Source organism: Hippopotamus amphibius, chromosome 7, assembly GCF_030028045.1.
Source record: "Hippopotamus amphibius kiboko isolate mHipAmp2 chromosome 7, mHipAmp2.hap2, whole genome shotgun sequence".
Lineage (NCBI taxonomy): Eukaryota > Metazoa > Chordata > Mammalia > Artiodactyla > Hippopotamidae > Hippopotamus > Hippopotamus amphibius.
This window is the reverse complement of record NC_080192.1, coordinates 12,616,650-12,638,084: the sequence shown is the minus strand read 5'-3', so window position 1 is coordinate 12,638,084 and position 21,435 is coordinate 12,616,650. Positions and strand designations below refer to the sequence as shown.

Genomic DNA, 21,435 nt, shown 5'->3' with positions numbered 1-21,435 from the left:
TCTCCTTTACTAGGATTAATGGGAGAAGTCAACAGAAAAGCTCCCAGCATAACAGACAGCAGGATGCCATCTTCTCTCTCCCTGTTTCCTCTAACTCCAGATTCTGTTTCTCATCTCTTTCCCCTGAACAAAGAAACATGTCTCAGGGAACTAAGGTAAAGTATCTTGAACTGAACCTTTTCCCTCTGTTTTGCAGTCAAACACACTAGACAACATTGCTTACATCATGCCTGGACTGTGACAGCAAAGACTCCCAGGACGGAAACCTTATCCTGCCCTGTTGCTGGCTTGTGTACATGTGACTGTTCCAGACCCTTCACTGGCCTCTGGGTGTACGTTTTAAATTTTTATATATGTGCATATATATATATATAATGTATAATATATACATAGGACTGTAACTACTTTGCTTTTAATAATTTTATGAAATGGTAAAGGTTTAGCCAAGGGGAAACTTTGGCATGAATATGGGCTTGGGATTTTCTTCTGTGGTGGACAAATCTGCCTTAAAAATCAGTGTCACTTGGGGGCTGGGGGCTTGTTCTGGATGCCAGGTGCATCACTTTAAGTTCAGCTAAAATGTGATTTTTTTCCAAACTCAATTGTACCTCCAGACCCATCACTGACCATTTGCCTTACCTGTCTTACAGTCTGAAATGTAATGGGAAAGATTGTGGGAAGATGTCAGTTAACTGAAAGTACAAAGATTTTCAGCTTGAAGTGACCTAGGTGGGAGGTGATAGCATCGTTCCCATCTGAAAGTTATTGCAATGGCTTAAGTGAACTTAGTAGGGGGTTCATTCCAATTCCTGTTGTACCGGTGTCCATGTCTCAAAACTTACTATAATCATTGGTACCATTGGCAGCCTCAATCGGGGCCAAGGAGATTTGTGAGCCCTGGAGTGGGTGAAGCTGTCAGTGCCACCAGTTGAACAGCCTGTATTGTGAGCTGACCCAGAGCATTTGGTCTGCAGAGCTAAGAGCTGGTATCTTCCATTGGCAGTGTCAGCATAGCTCACAGTTCTGCCACTTAGTTGCTTGGCAGGTGTGGAAGGTGAGCTTTGCCCAGCCTAATTCCTGGGTTCATCTCATTGGCTCCCCTGCTGGGCAGATACACAGTGTTCTGCATTCCACATGTAAGCAACTTGCAAAAAAGTACTCTTTTCTCATGGAGGTTTATTTATGTGCGTGTGTGAATGTGTGTTTTAATTATGTGTATTTAACTCTTTAAACTCTCTTAGATTTTAATTTATCCTGTAAATTTCTGTATATATAATTTAAAAACAAGAGCCTCCACCAGCAACAGCATGTGGAAGATACAGATTTGTCATTTCTTCCTCCCCTCCTTTCTTTGGTCTCCTCTGCAAATTCCAATTATATACACATTAAGGTATCGTGCCTCAAAAAGGAACCATTATGTTGGGATTCTAGTTCTTTACAATTGAATAATGTCAAGGAGTTAAATAAAAAGGAATGTTAACATTCCCAGCTGCCCTTATTTCCAAAGAACCAGACTTTTGCTTCCCAATTCCAAAGAAAACAGTTGAGCACTTCAGGGTTCTTTACATTTGGTGTGAAGAGTCCAGGTCAAAACCAAGCTCTGAGGTGAATGCTTTCTTCCCTTGGCCTGGACGGAGGCACTGCAGCATCAAAGTAGATCTTTGAGGGCAGGGCCGCCAGCCCACATCCTATTTAATTCCTTCCTTTCTTCCCACCACTGTGGTCACAGGGCTGTGTTTCTTAAAGGTAATCTGGCTGCTGAATGCCTCTCTCACCTCAGAGCAGCTTTGAGATTTAATTGGGGAAACAGAAGGAAACAGGAATGTTTGGGAACCAAAATCATGAAGAGCAGAAATCCTGGTTTGATGTCGTGTGTTAGCACCTTTCCCACGCCTCCTCTGTACCCAGGTCAGCTTCCTGTTTGTCACAGGGTATCAAGAAAGGGCCTCGGAGACCCAGATTAGTACAGAAAGAAGTCCGTCCTACCATTGTCATTTGTACACATTAATGAAGTCCTGACAAGGACCTGCTTTTTGTTTGTTTTCCTTTAAAATCCAACCCTATTGTATTTGTATTTAAAATTTGTACACATTTGTATAATAATCTGTTCCTTGTGGTATTTGGTACTATTAGAGGAAAAACTTTGGATTCAGACCTTCTTGCAGTTTTTATATCATTGTTTTATTTTGTTTTTTAAATAAATTCTAGCGGTTTGATCCAAATCCCATTACAGTTGTATAAAGAAATAAAATTTTGTACTTATATTATTAAAAATCACATTTTTAATATTTGTAGTCCATTGTCAGTTATCTTTTCCCTGTTGCTAACCAAAGTTGCCATGAAATTTTAAACCTGTCTTTCGCACTATATCCTACCATCATTTTCTTAAAAAAAAAATCCGTTTAGAACAGAAGTCAAGTTTCTGATGATACCTATCTTCCTAACAAACATCTTGCTCTGTTTCTATTAACTTTTACGTTGCAGACTTTCATCTTCTCTCTTGCCAATTGCAAAGCCAGTGGCTGTGGTAAGTGTAGCTCTATTCATTGGCAAATGAAATTGTCTGTACATTACATTGTTGGCCTAACTCAAGAAATACCTATAAGCCTTGTATCCAAATCGTGTGCTAAATCATATTTCAGTACTGTCCTTACTGAATGATGCTGGATTGGATAGGTCACTTAATCTTTATAGGCATGTGCAGTCTCATCTGTAAAATAGCATTAATGTCACTTTCCTGTCTCCAAGCCTTGAAGCCAGCCAGCCTGACATGAATGTTGAGTAATAGTGTGAACATTTAATATATGAGATTAGACCTTTCAAGGTAAAAATTTCAATCCAAACACAAGGTTCAATAGTCATGAATAGCGAAATATTATGATTGGTTGAAAGGCTACTTATTAGGGAGGGACAGCAAGAAAGAGACCACCATGTTGCTGAATGACTAGAATGATTCACATATTTTATCACAGTTAATCCTCCCCAAAGCCTTATGAATATTATCCCCCTTTACAAATGAGGAGACACATGCAGAAAAGTACTTTTCCTGAGTTTATACAGCTACGTAAATGACAAAGCCAGAATAAGCACACTGGTACAGCTGACCCCAAAGCCAAAGCCCGCTTCTACCCCAAGCCACTTTAAAAGTTAAATTGTATGTAATTCATCAGAATCCTTCTCCATTATCTGCAGTCCTGAGCAAATGTGATTGTAGGAAAACTATCAGACCTTTTCATTGTTCAAATGTCTTTTTGTCCTAGCTGGATTTTACTATACGGACCTCACTTTTCTTGTCACACTGTGGTCTTTAAACTTCAGAGGCACAACATCTTGATTTTTTTTTTGTCTAAAAGTACTTAAAGGATATAATCGATTATGTTACATTTATGCAATATGTCAATCTTAAGGGACTTAAACATTTTTATCCTAAGGAAGGCATTTGATACTGATATTGCTAACACACTTAAAAGGAAAAATTAAGTTAAAACAAACTTTTTACTAAATGAGTTTGTTCCTTGTTAGGAAACACTTTGAAAACATAGTTTTAAATAGCTTTTTACTACACTTAATGTTTGCTGTTTACATGCCTATCTATTGTTATTGACAATCCACGCACTTCCGTTTGTAATTTAATAGCTATATAGCTCTCTGTTTGCATGGAGTTAATATGCATTCACTCCCTGTTTGGGGGTATATGGGTTGTTTCTGCTTTCTTAGCATGAAGGATAAAATTTATGGCTGTTTTATTCTCAGCAGTAAAGCCAAGATCTGCCCCTAATCACTTTAAACCAGCATGATGCAAGAAGGCAAGAACTTCTGGTTAAATCACCACCCATCATGGGGATGTTAAAGGTTGTTAATGGAAGAATCCAAAGGAGAATCATGCTAATTCAGTCCATACAACCAAGCAATGTGCTTAAACAAAGAAAAACATGGAAGGTGCCTGCCATGAAGATCATCTTAGGTTTGTCCCCCCCCTTACAGTCCAAATACCATTACTGAAAGGTAGATTGATTTAAGTTTTCATGCGTTAGTCATTGTGCTGGATAACCCTGAGAGAAACGGACATACATCCCAGCCCTCAAGGAGCATCTCGACTACTGGGGGATGGGCATGTATTAACAAGTCTCATGAGTATTAAAACACATCAAAACACAGAAGTACATGACTTCCATAGGGGTTTTCTATTGTACAATAGAGATGCCAGCCCCTATGACTGCTCAAACAGCTTAACATACGGAAGCAAGTAAGTTCTAACTCAGGTTTTCTGTCGTACTAAATTTGTGCAATTTACTAGCCTTTCAAACTTAAGATTCCCAAAGACCATGCTCAATAAATACTAAAGCACCCTGCAGTAGCCCAGACTACCAAAGCAGTGGTTATTGTATCTTTTGGAGTGCATGTCATTAGAAGCAAAAAACCATAACCGATAGATCAAATATGTAATGAGTAGGTGGCAGAACTGACACATGGCACACGGGAAGGTTGAAGAAGGTATTAGAATTACAAAGCTGGGGAAAGCCTTTGAGATTCTTAGTTCTCAGCTTGGGGTCCACTGCTATACCTCAGGGATCGCAGAAACTCCCGGAGGTCAAATTGTATCTCTGCCTTTTTTCTTCAGAAAGGCTCGGTTGCTTTCTACAATTTCTCAAAGGAGCCTGTGACCTACAAAAAGAAAGGTTAAGAGTCCTTGATCTAATTCCAGAATCCAGAGAAAATGGAAGCCCGCTGTTTGAATCACACAGTAAATGAAAGGCAGAGATGGGTGCCCGGACCCACTCGTGACATCTATGTGCTTTCTGCCACCCTGAGCTCTAGCCCGTCCCTAGGCTGCAGTTTACTGAGTTGGCTCTCAGTGTCAAGGTGTTCCAAACCCTTGGCCCTTCCCTCCAAAGTGACGTAATGGAATCTGGGCTGCAAACAGGATACGTTTTGCAGCCAGGAGACCGCGACCTTAAATAGGAAGAATCCTCTCTGGGCAGGGAGACAACAGGCCAGAGAGGCTGTCAAACCCAGCAGTGGGTGTGTAGTCACAGTGAGGTCCTAGGGGCTAAGACTAAGAGCAAGAAGCGTAGTCTCAGCTTGCTGGGTAACCTTACCCAAGTCATTTCCCTGGTTGGAGGCTGGGTTTTCCGGGAGTCGAGACCAAGGGCCATGCCCCTCAGGCCTTAAAAAAAAAAACCGTGGGGGGCGTGGCATAGACCGCCCACGCCCACCGCCGCCCTACGTCGTGCGTGACGTCCGCCGACGCCGAGTGAACCGCAGTGAGGTCATCGCCCTCCGCCTCCGGGCGTCGACCCTCCACGTCAGGGGCGGGGCCCACGGCCGAGCTCCAGCGTCCCTCCGCCCCGCCCCAGCAGCGCCTCCTCGAGGACCGTCCGGCGGGTCACGTGACGGGTCCGCGGTGCTGGCGGTTGCTGTCAGCTGATTCCCCGGCTCGGTGGCGGTGGCAGCGGCAGCCGTGGCGATGGACTTTCTCCTGGGGAACCCGTTCAGCTCTCCGGTGGGACAGCGCATCGGTGAGTCCCCGGGGCCCCGTCCAGCCCCAACGGAGGGTCCCGCGCCCGGCCCCGGCCCCGCAGGGCGGCTCCAGGTTCCCGGTCACACACGCCGGTGGGAGGCAGGGAGGGGAATGAGGGTGGTGTGTCTCTCGCTGACCTGGCCCCGCCCAGCCTCCTTGCTTTGATTGACAAAAGTCGCGATCCACTAGGAAACCTCGGCTTGTGATGGATGCCGACGGCAACCAATAGGTAAAGAGAGAAGGCAGGTCCAGGCGGCCGCGGCTCAGCCAATGTGCGGCTGCTAGGGTCGCCAATCCAGGGAGAAAGTTTGGGGGCTTAAAAGGACTGCGTGGTTTTGCGGTCCGTGGGCTCCTCCACTGTTTCTCTCCGCCGCCCGGGTCGCGCCGCCTGGGTTCTTGCCATCTCCTTCCTGGCTCGCCCGGCGCTGCGGACACGGATCCCTGAGAAGGGCTGGAAGTCCATTCTTCAGGGCCAGGAGACAAGGGCTTGGCGGCCTGGGTGGGCGTCTTGCGGGGAGGGAGCCAGGGAGCCCTGCCTCCTCCTGGCCGGCGCTAGACGCTGGGAAACCCGCTCCTCGAGGAGGCCAGGCCAAAGCCTCGGGACATGCCGGCCTTGGCCGCCCTCACCAGCCGGCATCAGATGGACCGCATGGAGTCGCAGACTCTGAGCTGGAAATGACAGAAACCACCTGATTCGGCTTCCCTCGTTTCTCAGCGGATGAGACGGCCACGTTCTCTGGCCGAGACACAGACTCACTCAGAGCCCAGGTCTCTGACTCTCTTGCTCCCTGCTGACGGGAGACTTACTAGTTCTGTGAGGTTGCTTCTCTGTAGGGAGGATTCGTCACGTGTAATTAGGGCATAGTAATGATCCCTACGTGCGTGGGGTTGTTGTGTAGGTTATCATTAATAAATGTGAAGGACTTAGTGCCTGGCATGTGGCCGATGCTGTATAAAAGAAAGTGGTAATATTTATTATTGTTACTGAGACACCACCAAGAGAGGGTCCGGAATTCCTGAAAATGGCCAGTTGGTCTCATAGGCACTCATTCCTGCCCACCAACGCAGAGAGGACCCGCAGGCCATGGCCCAAACAGCTGACACTTCTCCAGGACAGTCTGGGTGTGCCTCCTTGCATGAAGAAACCGAGGGCAGTACTGTGAAACTCTCTCTCCATCTTTTTGATGGCTTTTAACCTTAAGTTCAAACTGAGAAAATTGGATCTTTTAGACAAGACATTTTTTCCATTCTTACTGTCTTGGAAGCCAAACCTCCCTTAAGTTTGTTGACCCAGCTCTGTTGAAACCACCCCCGTGGCCGTTTGTGGCTCTTCTGAGGTTTTGTAATCGTATCTCTTCAAGAGTGGGCTACCAGTGGAGAATTTACACACCAGGAAGCTGCTGGACCATAGAGGGGAAGCTGCACCTCTCAGGACCACCGCCTTGCCCCACCTACTACACACACACACACAGACACACACACACACCGGTGAGTCATTGTTTTGGAGCTGAAAAAAGAAGGCAGCTCCTCTCCCGGCTTTATTTCTCCAACTGCAGATACCACTGCTTTCATCACATGCCAAGCTTGAGACTTCCTACCCTTCCCTGCCTCAAAAAATTATGGCTTTCACAGTCAGCTACATATTCCTGAGCCTTTCTAGAAAAGCTCATCTGGACTCCAGGCTTTAGATGGTCAAAGCAAATAGTTTCTTTTCTTACCCTGAAAGGCTACCTGTCTTGAGCGAAAAATAACTCAGTCCAAAGAGGTACTAACTCTTAATACCAATACCTTAGAGCACAGAGCAAGTTTTACTTCAGGAACAGTCCTGACCCTGGGGCTCTTGTAACCCAGGGCTCTCATCAGAATCCCCTGGAAGACTTGTTAAAGCACCAGAGGCTGGGCCCCACCCCCAGAGTTTGCGACCCTGTAGGTCTGAAGTGGCCACTGGATTGGAAACCACACATTGAAACCCTCTGTTCTAGCCCATCCCCTTCATTTTACACAGGAGACTGTGGCCCAGAGAGGGGAGGTGGAGACTAGCACTCACCCAAGACCCCAGTGAAGTGATAGGAAAGCTGAGATGAACTCCCCTGAGCCCCTGAAATCTGAACCAAAGCCGAAAAGGCTCTAAAAGTAGGATTAAATGAAGAATGCCTGCCATCTGAGTTAATATCCTCAGTATTCCATTTTTTGTGTTTTGTTTTGTTTTTGGGTAAAGTGACAGCAACAGCGCTGATCGGCTGTGATTACTAATGACATAGTATTAGCTGCTTGCATTTCTGTAAACTGCAGGGGTGAAATAATCTCTCCTCAAGCCTGCCAACTCCATCGCCCTGTTGAGAATAGAGCCCTGTCCAGTTGGCAGCCCTGAGCACAGTGGGTCCTGATGGTGTTGATGAGGGGTGTGTCTCTCTACTCACGGAGTCCCCAGCCACCCACCCACACGCCTTAGTGCTTGCTGCTCCCTCTGCCCAGAAGCTGGCTCCCGGCGCATCCTTCAAAGCCCCGGGCATCGTCACCTCCTCCCGGAGGCCTCCTCTGACCCCTTCGGATCCAGCCATTGCTTCTGTGCCCTCCCATCACCCTAGCTCTGCAGGCTCCCTCACTGTCTGCCTTTGGGCTCTGAGCCTCTGCTTCTTCCTGGGCGGAATGGTGGTTATACCAGCGTCCACCGCTCAGGATGGTTGTGAGAGTGAAGTGAGATGCTCCCTGGAGAGGGCCTGGCACATTGTCCGTGTTGGGGAAACGTCACCATCATTTTTATTGTTTTCACCCTAATAAAGTGCCGTCCCATTCTGTTAGTTGTGCATGTGTCTTCCCTGATGGCCTGGGCTTCCTGAGGTCAGGTGCCCTACCTCACTGATCCAGGCCCTGGGCACTTAGGATGGTGCCTGGCACGTAGTAGGAGAGAAGAAAGGAGAAAAGGAAAGTAACAGTTTGTGAGCAAATGCCAGGTGCCATGCTGGTATTGTGAACCTGTTGCCGAACCCAGGTTCATGTGCCCAATACACAGCGAGGCTAAACAAACCAAAGCAGGAGTTTGGAGCAGAGGAAGGTTTATTGCAGGGCCACCCAAGGAGAATGGGCTGCTTATGCTCAAAAGACCCGAATTCCCCAATGGGTTTCAGGGAAGAGTTTTTAAAGGCAAAATGGGGGGGGGGGGGGGGGGGGCGGGGGCGGGGACGGGGTTTGTAACTTTCTTCTGATTGGTTGGTGGGGAGGTAACATGGTGATTCTCCAGGAATCTCAGGCATCAGCCTTCTGGTTCCATCCAGTCGGGTCTGCATGCTTGTGCAGACCTGAGGTCACCATCCTCCACCTGGGTGGAGGCCCCAGGTCCTGTAGAAAAACTCAGAGATTTGTATCAGATTGTTAAGTAAACCCCTGGAGCAGGAACTAGCACTCTGCTTCATTGCTGCACTGTTGTTTCTTGACTGCCTTTCCTTTGTTTCTGCATTCCCGCCCTTCCCTAATCAGTAACTCTTTGATCTGCCCTTGGAAGATTTAGGAGGCTGAAGCCTTTTACCCACAAACAAGAAATGGGGAACACAGAAAAGCTTTTGCACCTGGAAGGGCCCTGCAGGGTCCTGCTTGGTTTCAAAGCCCCCTTTTCTTTGTTATTCATCAGTCTTGAGGGCAACAGGTGTGGGACAGGAAAGAGAATAAAGTTTTGGATAAAGAGGTTAATCATAAACTCAGCAGAGGAACTCAGTTTTAGGGGGACTTAACTTCAACCCTACAAGGTTTTCTGTTTTTTCCCCGTCACTGAAAGGAAGTCTGAAGGGCGGTGTCACTTCCCAAGGTTTCACAGCTCAAGTCGGGACCCAGACCCGGGTCTCTCTGGCTGCAGAGTCCAGGTCCTCTCTTGCACCCTCACCACAGTGTCCCTGGCTGATCATCGCCTGTTTGGAATTTGTAGCAAACTAACCCTCCAACATTCAGTTATTGTTTGACCCACAGACTAGCTTTTCTGATTGTGACACACACCTGGGCCTGTGCACATGTCCAGGTCACTCACCTGTCAACTAAAGAAAAATATGCACAACCTAAAAGTTGAGAATTATGTGTTATCTGGAGACCTTACTGAGGACTACAGCCCAGGAGGCAGCCTCTCAGGTAGCCCTGAGGGACTGTTATGAAGAGGTAAGGGAGGAGCCAGGAAAAATAGGAGTTTTTGCTGGGGGGAGAAAAAACATGTAATCAAACATCAAAAGATTACTGCTAATCACAAAAAAAAAAAAAACAGACATCTCGTTAATGATTTTAGTGCTTTTCTCTGTGCAGGAGGATGCAAGAGTTTGGGCATGTTGAAATCCTGTTTTTCTCCATCCTGGGGGGAGAGTGCTGCAGGGCTGATGTCTTGATGGCCACAACTGCCTTTATTTACTGAAACAGTTCTTACATTTTTTGTCCACACACCCTTATCTATTAAGAGAGCTTCCCGTGGGCAGCAGTCTGTGGCTGAAAGGATCCCAGATAGTGAGTACTAGCTGGTGTTGACACAGCCCTCTTCTTCCAAGGATTTTTTTTTTTTAGCTCACGGGCTTAGCTGCTCCGTGGCATGTGGGATCTTCCTGGAGCAGGGATTGAACTCATGTCCTCTGCATTGGCAGGCAGATTCCCAACCACTGTGCCACCTAGCAAGCCCCTTCCAAGGATTTAAAAACCCTTCCCAGGTATTCTCTGAGGACAGCCCTTACTGGCTGTGTCTTATAGAGAGCCGTTAGAGGGCATCCCTTGAACCCGTATTCCACATCCAGCTGTCAGCTCACCCCTGGCTCTTTGAACTAGAGGCACCGCTGACTCAGGAGAGCAAGCTGCAAAGAGCAGAGACTGTAAACATGGGCAGAGCCTGGGGACCAGCCCCCAGCAGCACGGTGGGGAGAGCCAGATGGGCCAGGAGGAGAGCTCGGAGCCCAAGGCTGAGCCCTGGGATGGACCGGAGAGGTGAAAGGTCGGGGAGAGCCGCCCTTAGCTCCACATAGGCCACGCCAGGGGGACCACCAGAAGGCATCATAGGTAAGAGACCACAGGCATTAGCAGCACGAAAACACCTTGGGCCCTCGGGGCTGCCATTTGGGAAGCGATGGGTGGAAACCAAACTGGACACTCAAGCGATGTTGCCAAGGGGACACCGGGCTGGGCGTCAGGAGACCTGGATCTACTTCTGGGTCCGCTACTGACTGTGTCACATTCCTTCTCACCACCCTCCCCATACCTGTAACGCAGAGGTGCCACCGTCCTCCCTCTGTTTCCCAGAGGATTGAACAAATGAGGGGACGATGAGGACAGGGAAGGATTGATCCTAGAGGGAAGAAAGAAATGGATGGCCACTGTGGAGGAGTGATAGAACCGATTCCACAGGCACAGAGGGCAGAGTGTGCGGTTACAGGAGGAGTTCAGCGCCAGCACCTTTCATGGTGGGGTTGGCTGCCTCGTTTGGTAGTGAGCTCCCCGCCGCTGGACGTATGAAGGCAGAGGTCGGAGGGGAGGGAGGCTGTAAGAAGGATGCTGCGTGGCCGGCAGGGTAGACTAGACCAGGATTGGCAAACTTTTTCTGTGAAGGGCCAGATAGTAAATATTTTCGATTTTCTGGGCTACGTGGGCCCTGCTGCAAGCTGCTCAACTCTGCCGTCAAAGTACAAAAGCAGACGGACAGTAAGTCACTGAAAGAACATGACTGTGTTCCAATCAAACTTTATTTATGGACACTGAAATGTGAGTTTTGTGTAATTTTCACGTCATGAAATATTGTTCTTCTTTGGATTTTTTTTCCACCGTTTATAAATGTGAAGACCATTAGTAGCTTGTGGGCCCTGCAAAAGCAGGCTGCATTTCACATGTGGGTTTATAGTTTGCTGACCTCTTGGCCGGAGGCAAAATGATGGGGGACATTGTTCTTCAAAGGGGGGTTCCCAGAGCACCCCCATCAGAGATGCTAGCGGGTGCTCCAGCCCTGGACCCCATGAACCAGAATCTCTACCACTTCCCACTCTGCGCCGTGGGGAGCCCTTGTATCGTGACGCTCCGGTTCCTTGATTCATACATGCCAGCACCAGGTTAGAACCCAAAATAAGGTCTTAAGGATAACAGGGACTAACGTCTAGAAAGGGCTTTGTGTCAGTTGGCCGCATGATACATAGTAAGGTGTCCAGGATGAGCTCCTGAGGCAGACCAGGTGGTCTGAGTCCTGGTTTATCCTTCACCTGCTTTGTTACCTGGAGCAAGTTACTTAACCTCTCTGTTGTCCAATTTCCTGTCTAAAAAATAAGGGTAATAATAGCACGTATCAGTTGGGATTGCTGCGTTGCTGTGCTGGGAGGTGGTTGTATCGTGACGTTGTGAAGCACTTGGCCCAGTGCCCGCCAGACAGTAATTGTCTGTAATTGTCAGCTGTTGTGATTTTTCCCCAGTGTTATTTATCATCATTGCTGGGGCGTACTCTAGGTTCGAGGCAGAGCCAGCGTGCCCGCCCAGGGCTCTGGCTCCAGCGCAGCCCCTGTGTGGTCTTGGTGTCACTGGGAATGAGCAGTCGCAGGCTGGGTCGCAGCCACAGTCACAGACAGGGCCGGTTTCAGGCGGGGGGGTGGGGCCCGTTCTCACTTGGGAATTGAAGCCTTTGCCTGACCCTACAGATGGAACTGGTGAATAGGTTTTGTTCTCTCCCTGAGCTCAAAGACATAAGAGTAAAGTTCCGGATTTCCGATTTCCGCCCTTCTGGTTTTAGAAAAAAACAAAAACCCTCAGTGTCTTCTAATTAGCTTGGGGCCATCACCCCAGGAGAAGCAGGATTCAGGACAAGTTAACTCTTTACCTCCTTACAGAGGAGGTCTCAGTCTAGGCTAGCGCTCCCCAGACTTCTGCCCTTCGTGTACCACCACCTTTATGATACGTGTCTGCCCTTCATGTACCACCTTTAGTTTTATTTTCATAGTGTTTTCCTTTTGTTCACGCACCTGTTTGAATTTGACCTTATGCTGTGTAATTATATCCTCAAATCATGACTTTGATAAGCTAGTTTGTGTTTTTTCCCTTCTACCTGGCATTAAAGTAAACAGGCAGCTCTAAAACTGTCTTTACTTTTGCCCACGAGCCCACCTAGCGTGATTCCAGGTGGCACATTTCGGCCACTCAGACGTAAGCAGTCTGAATAGGATCAGAGCTCAGACCTTCCATCAGAAGATCTGGGTTGAAGTGCCAGCTCCTCCCCTCCCCAACCATGGCCCCCAGGCAAGTGACGAAAGCTTCAAGGGGCTTGTGCCTCCATGGACGTAGGAAACTTGGCAGTTGATAGAGCACCAGAAAGTGCCACGGAGAGCCATGCAGCTCTGACCTATGGGAAGGAGCTAGGCTTTGCTCCTGCGCAGAAGGTAGAGAAGGGAAGGAGGGGGCCAGGGAGGAGGGGAGGGAGGAGCCTGCCAGGCCACAGAGGCTGAGACCAGGAGAACTGAAGGACAGACAGAGGGGTCCCCTGCTCAACTGGAACTTGTTTGCGTTGATGCAGGATACACTCTTGGGGTGGTTAACTTCATGTGTCCACTTGGCCAGTCCATGGTACCCGGATATTTAGCCAAACCTTAATCTAGATGTTTCTGTGAAGATATTTTTTTTTGGACAAAATTAACATTTAAGTCAGACTTTGAGAAAAGCAAATTACCCTCCATAGTAGGGGTGGACCTCATCCAGTCAGCTGAATAGAAGAAAGACTGGCCTTCCCAGAAGCGGGAATTCTGCCAGCAGACGACCTCTGGATTTGAGCTGCATCTGTCCTCAGGGTCTTCAGCCTACTGGTCTACCCTACAGATTTTGAACTTGCCAAGCCTTCACAATAGCGTGAGCAATCCCTTAACTCTCTCGATAAATAGATAGATAGATAGATAGATAGATAGATAGATAGATAGATAGATAGATAGATACGTATGTACATACATACGTGCTTACATGCACACCTACACCAGTAACATCTTTTACATTCATGAGTTGGGGGAACAAGAAAAGAATATCATATACACCTTGGCCGGCCACTTCAAGCCTCTACTTTCACAGCCTTGGTCCCTCTTACCTGCATAGTTTTTTAAAAGCCCTGCTTCATCTAACTGAAATTTTCTCCAGTTAGGTACTATAGTTAGTTATAGCAACTTTAAAATTGAGGGTTGCCGAAGTTATGCCTTCTGTATGGTATTTTAGAGTTCCTCTTGAGGTCTGTGGTTACAAAATGGCAGGGGAGAGGCAGCCAGGGCTTTGAGGAAGGATGGCTCAGCAACTTAGGAGACCAATGGAACTTTCCATGCGAGGTCTAGAAAGAGCCGTTCATTTGGAAAGTAGGCTTCAGGACAGTTTGCTGGCTGGGGAAAAAAGAAGGGCTGCTGCATGTATGTGATTTAAAAATCTATTTTATGAAAATGCTTGAAATTTTCAAACAAGGATTTGGGGGTTGATGTTTTTGTAGTTGGTAATGTTTGTTTTAGTGTTAGCTGTTGTGCCAGGTGGGACGCAGAGCACATGAAGTGCATTCTCTCCTTTCCTCCTTATATAACCCTGGAAGGTGGGTGCTTTAGTTATCCCTATTCTGCAGGGGAAGAATGAGGGCACAGAGAAGTTAAGGAATTCACTCAGGGTCACACAGCTAGTGAGTGCTCCAGTCAGGACTTGAACTGGCATTTGTCTGTGTCCAGATCCTACTCTCCTAACTTTCCCACCTCATTGCTTAGAATTGAAAGGGACCTAGTGGGTTTCCTTTAGAGTGAAAGTGTCTAGGTCCAGGGTCCATCTAGGATGAGTTTGTTCATAATGCTTCTTTCTGTATTTCTTCACCCACCGCCCCAACCTTTAGTATATTGGTTTCCTCCTCCTGCTGGTCCCCATATAACAGAGAGCACAGGGGAAGGCACCCTCTGGCGCTGCCTTCCTTATCAGGAGAGGAAAACCTTCCCCAGGAGCCACTGGGAAGAAAATTCCACTTATGTGTCACTGGCCAGAACCCAGGCCTCTTCTGGCTGCAAGGGAGACTAGAAAAGCTAAATAGTGTGGGCCAGTGGAGAGTGTCTTTCACAAAGACAAACTGCAGGAGTCAGCTCCACGCAGCAGAGCTGATAAACATCCAACGGGTCACAGGGTGAATTTACACCAATACCGTTGCCCACGTGGGCTGGTGAGTGAGTTCCCGCGCTGCATGTCCAGGACGACAGCACAGCTGGCCAGTGTCCCAGGGGGATCGATGGGAATGGTGAAGGCTCTAGAGGTCACGTCCAGAGTGAAGTAGTCACTGGAACTGAGGATGGTAGCTTGAAGGTCAGATTAAAGAGGGATGTGGTGCTTTTTAAAAATATTCCTAGGACTGCACAGCAGAAGAAGGATTAGAATTTCTCCACAATGGCTACTAAGGGATCAATGAGGGCCAAAGGGTGGGAGTATTTGGTTTAAATTGAAGTGTTCTAAGGGCTTATTGTCCTGGTGAATATGGCCTCATCCTTCATTCAGTCATTCATCAAACACGTCCTACAGGTTTTTCACAGGCCGAGTCATCGTGTCTGGTGTAGAGAATTCGATGACTCAGGAACTGTAATCTCCACCCTTGAAATCACAGCCTAAGGGAAAAGTCGGAGAAACAAAGAAGTAAATACTGTAGCGGGGAGAAGGCCGGCTGGTCTCCACACAGCATCCTGCCACCAGGGAGTACGTTGGCTGCAAGTAACAGACAGAGACCAGCCGGCACAGCCAAGCTGGCCCCACACGCTGGGCTTACCTGGCAAGAAGTCAGAAGGTCGGCAGTTTCAGGGCTGGTCTGACAGGCTCTTTCTTTCTCTGTGCTGAACATGTTGGCTTTGTGTCCTGAGCGTGTCACCTCCTTGGCCCAAGCACCAGGCACCGTGCTCCCGTGCTGGCTCCCAGAAGAAAAGAAGGAAGGAGACTGGGGAGGGGTGCAGAGGGTGGAGAGGGGAGGGGCTCTCCCCTCCCCAGCGTGGCCCCGCAGACACCCTGTACTCCCCAGGGATCGGGACCAGGTGACTCGCCCACTCCTGGACCGGACGCTGGCAAAGGGCAGAGGGGTTGCTGCTCTGGGCAGGGGAGAAGGAGGAAGGGCTGGGGACCGGGTTCCTTTTGTCTGGCTTTGAGGACTGGTCTGCTGTCAGTGACATCATTGCCCTTCTCCGGCTGCCTCGCTCCCTCCTGGACCCTCAGCCTCCCTCGGGCACCTGGATCTTTCCCGGTCTCAGCACAGCCTTTTCACCCTCCCTCAGGTCCTTCAGGCTGACCCTCAAGCCACTCTTCTCTCCTCTTCTTCCCGTCGTCCCTGAGGTTTCATCGTGGACTCGTTGATTCAGCACGTGCTCTTCCTCTGCCAGGCACGCCCCTGCTCACCTTCCCCAGCCTGGCAGCTCAGGCTCTGTGCTCAGCTCACGCAGCACCTCCTCCCTGGAACTTTCCCAGTTCCCCCTGCAGGTGCTGACCCCCTGCTCCCGCCCCGCACCCCCCCACCAGCACTCTGTACTAACCTCAGGGACATCACTTGTCATTTTGCACCGAACGTGTCTGTCCAGCTGTTCTCATTGACCGCTACAGGGCCTCCCCAAGGGCAGGGATTCTGTTCTCCATCTTTGCCTCTCTGGCACCTGGCACAAGACTGGACACACCATAGCTGCTCAGAGTGTGTCGTGGGAGGGAGAATAGATGGGCAGGAAGAGGGCATCTAGAAGGCAGTTGGGGGGCCGGTGGGATAAAGGGGTGCTGGGCCAGGAATGGAGGCAGCTGGTGGGGGGGGGAGGGGAGGAACAGAGGGGTGGGTACTACTTACTGCAGATTCCAAGCAGCATATCATTTTATTCACAAGCATTTCAGCATGTCTCTTAAGGGTATGGAATAGGATTCTTATTTAAAAACCAACAAACAAGCCATAATCACAATACCCTTACACAGTTTTAAAAAAAATTATGCAGATGTGTTTTTTAAAGCCTGAAAATAGTAAAGATGAGAAGGAAATCTCAAAGGTTCACCATGATTCCTTTGAGTGATATTAGTAGGTGGCCGTTACACTGGAAAGATGACATTCCATGAACGTGGACTGAAAAGAGAATGGCTTGCTCCGGTAGTTTGCGGTCGTTTCCTTGCAGGGGTGCCGGTCGTAGGAGGAGGATCTTGAACGCGGGCCCCTAGGAGCTCTGGGTGGAGCTGGCGCGGCATGTCCCTGCTTGCTTGGTCATGGTCAGCTGGCCCCCATCCTGTCCCTGTCCCTGGGTGGGTGAGCCCTGCCATAGACCTGTCGTCGTCAAGGGGGGACTAGGGTTTTAAGACAGTTCCTACTATTTACAAACCATATTTCATTAAATCTGGAAAGAAAAGTCTACCAGCTGAGCCCTGACAGGTCATCGTCTGTAGAAACCCCGGTGTCAGCAGGGCTCGAGAGTAGACGAGGGAGGAGCTCCCTGGCGGCCCAGTGGTGAGGACTCCGCACCGTCACTGCCGGGGCCCAGGTTCCGACCCTCGTTGGGGAACTAAGATCCCACAATACCTGTGGCGTAGCCAAAAAAAAAAAAAAGTGGGCGAGGGAGCTTGGGGTCAGTGAAGCCGAAGGAATGTTCCCGGGGGTGGGATGGGGGCCGGTGCTGAGCGCTGAACCTCTACGCCCATTCCCACCAGAAGGTAGGACCGGGAGACAGAGATGTCCCCGAGCTCCGAGTCCAGCTGAGGCAGGCGGGGGCAGAGCCCGCCCGCCCAGCCCGCGGCCTGGCTCTGCATCCCATCCTCCACTTCCAGGCGTGGGCGTCCGCTGTCCCCACACATGGGGGGGGCTGTAGGGCGGTGACGAGGGGAGGTCCATGCCGCGTCCCGCACAGGCTGGCATGCAGTGACGGCCGGTCATTTGGTCACTGTTGTCTACGATGTTACTGCCGCAGGGCAGGATGAGGCCTGGCGCAGTTTGACCAGTTGGAGGCAACTCTGCAGAGCTGACACTGGGGTAGGGCCTTCAAAGTCCTCCCCATCAGTGCATCAGAATCTCAGCCCCTGTACTTGTCTCAGTGCCTGCTCTTTTCTGTCGGGGCATGTTTGTCTTCTGTAATGTCCCTTGTAGCTGCCCACTGGACTGTACACGTCCCGAGGGCAGGACCTGGTTGGTTTTGCTCCCCAATACCTCCCGGGGCCTGGATGACACGTGTTGAGTATTTTTTTAATGTATTTTATTTATTTATTTATTTATCTGGCTGCATCTGGTCTTAGTTGCGGTGGGCGGGATCTTTCGTTGCAGCATGCAGGCTTCTCTCTAGTTGCGGCGTGTGGGCTCCGTAGTTGCGGTGAACAGGCTTAGTTGCCCCATGGCATGTGAGATCTTAGCTCCCCGACCAGGGATTGAACCTGTGTCCCATGCATTGGAAGGTGAATCCTTAACCACTGGAGTGCCAGGGAAGTCCCTTGTTTTGAGTGTGTTTGAGAGGCACGTAACCTAGGGCCTCTTCGGGTTCCAGACGGATTTGGGAACCAGACCTCTTTGGGTTCAAACCTCTGCTCTGCAACATATAAGGTGTGTGACCATGGGCAAGCCGCTGGCCTCTCTGTGCCCCTCAGTGTACTCATTCTCTGCCTTAAAGGCTGTGGTGAGGGCTGGCAGAGCTGGGGTGATGTGCAGAGCCTTGGGCTTGGTGTGTGCCGAGAGCCTGGCGAGTCCGTGTGGAGGGGACGGGTGGTCTCGTCATCACCTGTGAATCAGTGCCTGCCTGAGGGGGAGCCAGGCATCCCAGGCAGAAGCCCTGACGCGTGAAAACAAGGCCCACAGAGGGAGGGAGGAGAACACAGCAGATTGGGGCTGAGATTAGCCCCAAATGTCCCTCTCAGCCCCTGAAGTGGGCCAGTTTTTGACCCTCGGGCAGTGAAGAGTCACGGACAACATTTAGACAGAAAAGCACTGGTTGGATTTAAGTCGGAAGAGGAGAGTGTGGAGGAGATGGTCCAGGTCTGGGCAGGAGACGGGGCCTGAACCAGAGCTGTGGCCGTGATGATGGAGGCGGGCAACTCTGAGCGGCGTTGAGCAGCTGGAACCCTCAGGACTTGGTGAGTGAACGTGCAGGGCGGCGGAGAGAAGGCTCTAGGCTGCTGCCCTCTGGGCTGACCTGGCAGGAGGTGGCCCGTGTGACTCGCATCCACGATGCTGACCACGGGTCCCCTGAGCGCCACAGAAGTGGCCTCCTGCAACGCAGGGCCTTCGCCATGGCCGAGAGGGCGGGCTCTCCAGGTACTCAGGGTGCACCTGAGGACGCACACGCCGGCCGCGGGGGCCTGGAGCTGGAGACTCTCTGGTGGCTGCTCTTTGCTGCCCTCAGCCCAAGTCACGGTCATGGGACCTAGCAGTGACCCGTCGCCGCTCTTTAGCTGACACTGTACGTATACTGTTTGGCTGAAAAGTCCCAATGCCTGTGAGGGAAGCAGTCTTCCCCCAGGTTCTCAGATGAGGAAGCCAAGGCTCCGAGGCTCGGATCCTTTGCCCGTGGTCCCCGAGTTCAGAGGTGGGGCCAGGCTCGTCCCACTCCAGAGCTGTGCCACCGCCCAGCCTGGCTGCGTGGGCACCTGCCCCCCACAGAGGGCAGACTGCGGAGCAGACAGACGGACACCCAGCAATCCCCATCCGCTGCCTGTCAGCCCCGGGTGACAGCAGGTGGTTTGCAGGGCCCAGCTTCCTCGGGAGCTGGGTCAAGGGCAGGGCCTCCAAAGGTTACGGCCAACAGCCCAGAGCTGGGGAAGTCAGCGGACATTCTGCTGGAACTCGTAACCATTGTCAGTGTTTCTATTCCCCGTTCTTAAAATAGCCAGCTGAGTTACTTTTGCGGTTAAAACCAAAAACAAACACGTATCCCCAGATTCCTGTGGGTTTAAATTTCTGCCCTTAATGGAGCACGCCTACCCCTTGGACACCTTTATTAAGGAAGTCTTAGACCTCTCCCCAGCCCTGAAGGGAGGGAGGGGTCTGGGCACGCTTCTCTTCTGCTAGAATTGCTCAGATGGCTCTTGTCTTTCTTCTGCCTCTTCCTCCTCTTCCTCTCCCCCTTCCTGTCTAGATTGACTGAAGCTCCCCCTTCCCCCCAACTCCCTCCAAAAAGCTCCATCCTCTGAATGGCCCTGCCCACGGCTGGCACTCAGGACTAAAGAACTTGGCTCAGGTTGGCGTCAGACTCACACTCCAGGGGTCCTGGTATATCCACCCCAGTTCCTTGGGATGGCTTTCCTGTTACTCATAAATGTCCCAGCTGCCCCCTTAGCAGTCCGCTTGCCTTTCCAAAATGACCATAATCCCTTGTGAAACCTTGGCACTCTCTCCCCCAGGAGAAGGGAGGTGCCCATTGTTTTCAGCGGTCACTGGGGGAGGTCGTAGGGGATCCAGTGGGGGAAGCACTGAGAGGGCTGCTGAGGAGGAGGGGCGGATGGCCTGAGTGGTCCAGGCAGACCCTTCTGGAAAAGCAGAGCTTCCTGATGCCTGATGGGAGATGGGGGCGGCGGCCTCCACAGCCATCCTCTCTTCCTACCCTGTGACCTCTCCAGGCCTCAGTTTCCTCATTAGAGGATGGCGGTAGTGTGCATGTTATAGATGTGAGGGTTGAATCACCTTCTTTACATGAACAGCTAACAGTGCTTGGTATTACCTAGCATATGACTTGGGGAGTTAAAATACTACCGTTGTGGACAGGCCTGTAGGCCCAGCCAGGGGCTAGGGAGCCTTTGAAGAGGCACAGGAGGGACACGGTCGCCTTCAGGTTCTAGAACGTTTACTCTGGGTCAGCACGGAGACTGGATGAGGGCAGTGAGGCAGGAGGAGCTGAGGCCATAGCCGATGAGGGCAGGGAGGTGGCCGGGCTGGGGCAGTGGCAGAGGGAGGGCGGGGCGGGAACGGGTAGGATGGAGAGCAGCAGGGGCTGGAATGGGCAGGACTCGGTGGCCCAGTAGAGGCGCTCGGGAGTCAGGTTGACAAGTCCTTGTGGCCTGTGGGACTGGGGTCACTGAGATGTGGCTTCCGAAAGAGGAGCAGTTCTGCGTGGTCGATCCGCCACTAACCCCCAGACCTTCCAAAGTAGGGCCCATCCCTCCATCCCCCGACTCGGGGGCACGTGTCCAGCTCTCTCTGGTTCTTCTTATGTGGCCCAGTAGGTGTACGAGTCCCAGGAGTGGGGAGTGTGGCCCAGAGAAGCCCTACCCAAGACATAATTGTGGGATGAGCGAGTGCATCTTTCACCCGTTACAGGAGCCCTTTCCCATCCCCTCCCGCAGCCTTAACCCAGGAGCAAAGCAGCCCACCCTGCTGCTGGGTCCGTACCTGGATGCCTCTGCTGCCTGGCGTACGTCCTGGGCCACCCTGGCAGCCGTCCGGCCCACAGGACCCAAGGGGGACCCAGGGTGGAACTGAAATCAGGCCAATTTCAAAACCAAGATCACGGAAGCCACTGGTCTAAGGAGCTGACTGTGCCAGCCCAGCCCAGGCTCTGCCGCACGGGATGGGGCTGTCTGCCCAGCGGGAAGAGGGCCCTGCCCAGTCACACGGAGTCTGGCCCATCTGCCCCGACGGGCCTGGCTCAGGGCTCGGCCTCTTTGGGCGCCACAGGGCGGGGACCGTGTCTGTCTGTCCACCTTGCATCCCTGGTGCCTAGAGCAGGCCTAGCACACCAGTAGCTGTGCGACGTGTGAGGGGTCTCGCCCACGAGCAGGGTGGTGAGAGGGCCTCCCTTGCACCATCGCGTGGAATAAGAGCTCTGCGTGCCCAGTCCCTCGGGGTCCTGGGAGACACCCCACAGCTAGCAGCACTGTGCCCACGGGTGCGCCAAGGCCGCAGGTGTGAGGGCTCCGAGTCTGGAGCCTGGCTTTGAAGCCGAGGACACGGCCACGATGGGGGAACTTGGCTCGTGCCCTAAACGCTGATCCAACCGATGGTAAAAACT

The 21,435-nt window shown here is 50.9% G+C and overlaps 2 protein-coding genes across 7 annotated transcripts in view; both read left to right on the top strand.

Moving 5' to 3' along the window:
* The window catches only part of HMGXB4 (HMG-box containing 4), a 31,531-nt gene extending 29,251 nt beyond the window's left edge, over positions 1-2,280 (top strand). For all 4 annotated transcript variants that reach the window (XM_057743629.1, XM_057743632.1, XM_057743631.1 and 1 more), the window contains one exon: positions 197-2,280. In XM_057743629.1, the coding sequence (XP_057599612.1) occupies positions 197-241 (45 nt within the window). In that variant the 3' untranslated portion in view covers positions 242-2,280. The remainder of the gene's footprint in view (positions 1-196) is intronic.
* A 3,010-nt stretch (positions 2,281-5,290) lies between these two features.
* The window catches only part of TOM1 (target of myb1 membrane trafficking protein), a 41,108-nt gene continuing 24,963 nt past the window's right edge, over positions 5,291-21,435 (top strand). For all 3 annotated transcript variants that reach the window (XM_057743635.1, XM_057743634.1, XM_057743633.1), the window contains exon 1: positions 5,291-5,519. In XM_057743635.1, the coding sequence (XP_057599618.1) occupies positions 5,468-5,519 (52 nt within the window). In that variant the 5' untranslated portion in view covers positions 5,291-5,467. The remainder of the gene's footprint in view (positions 5,520-21,435) is intronic.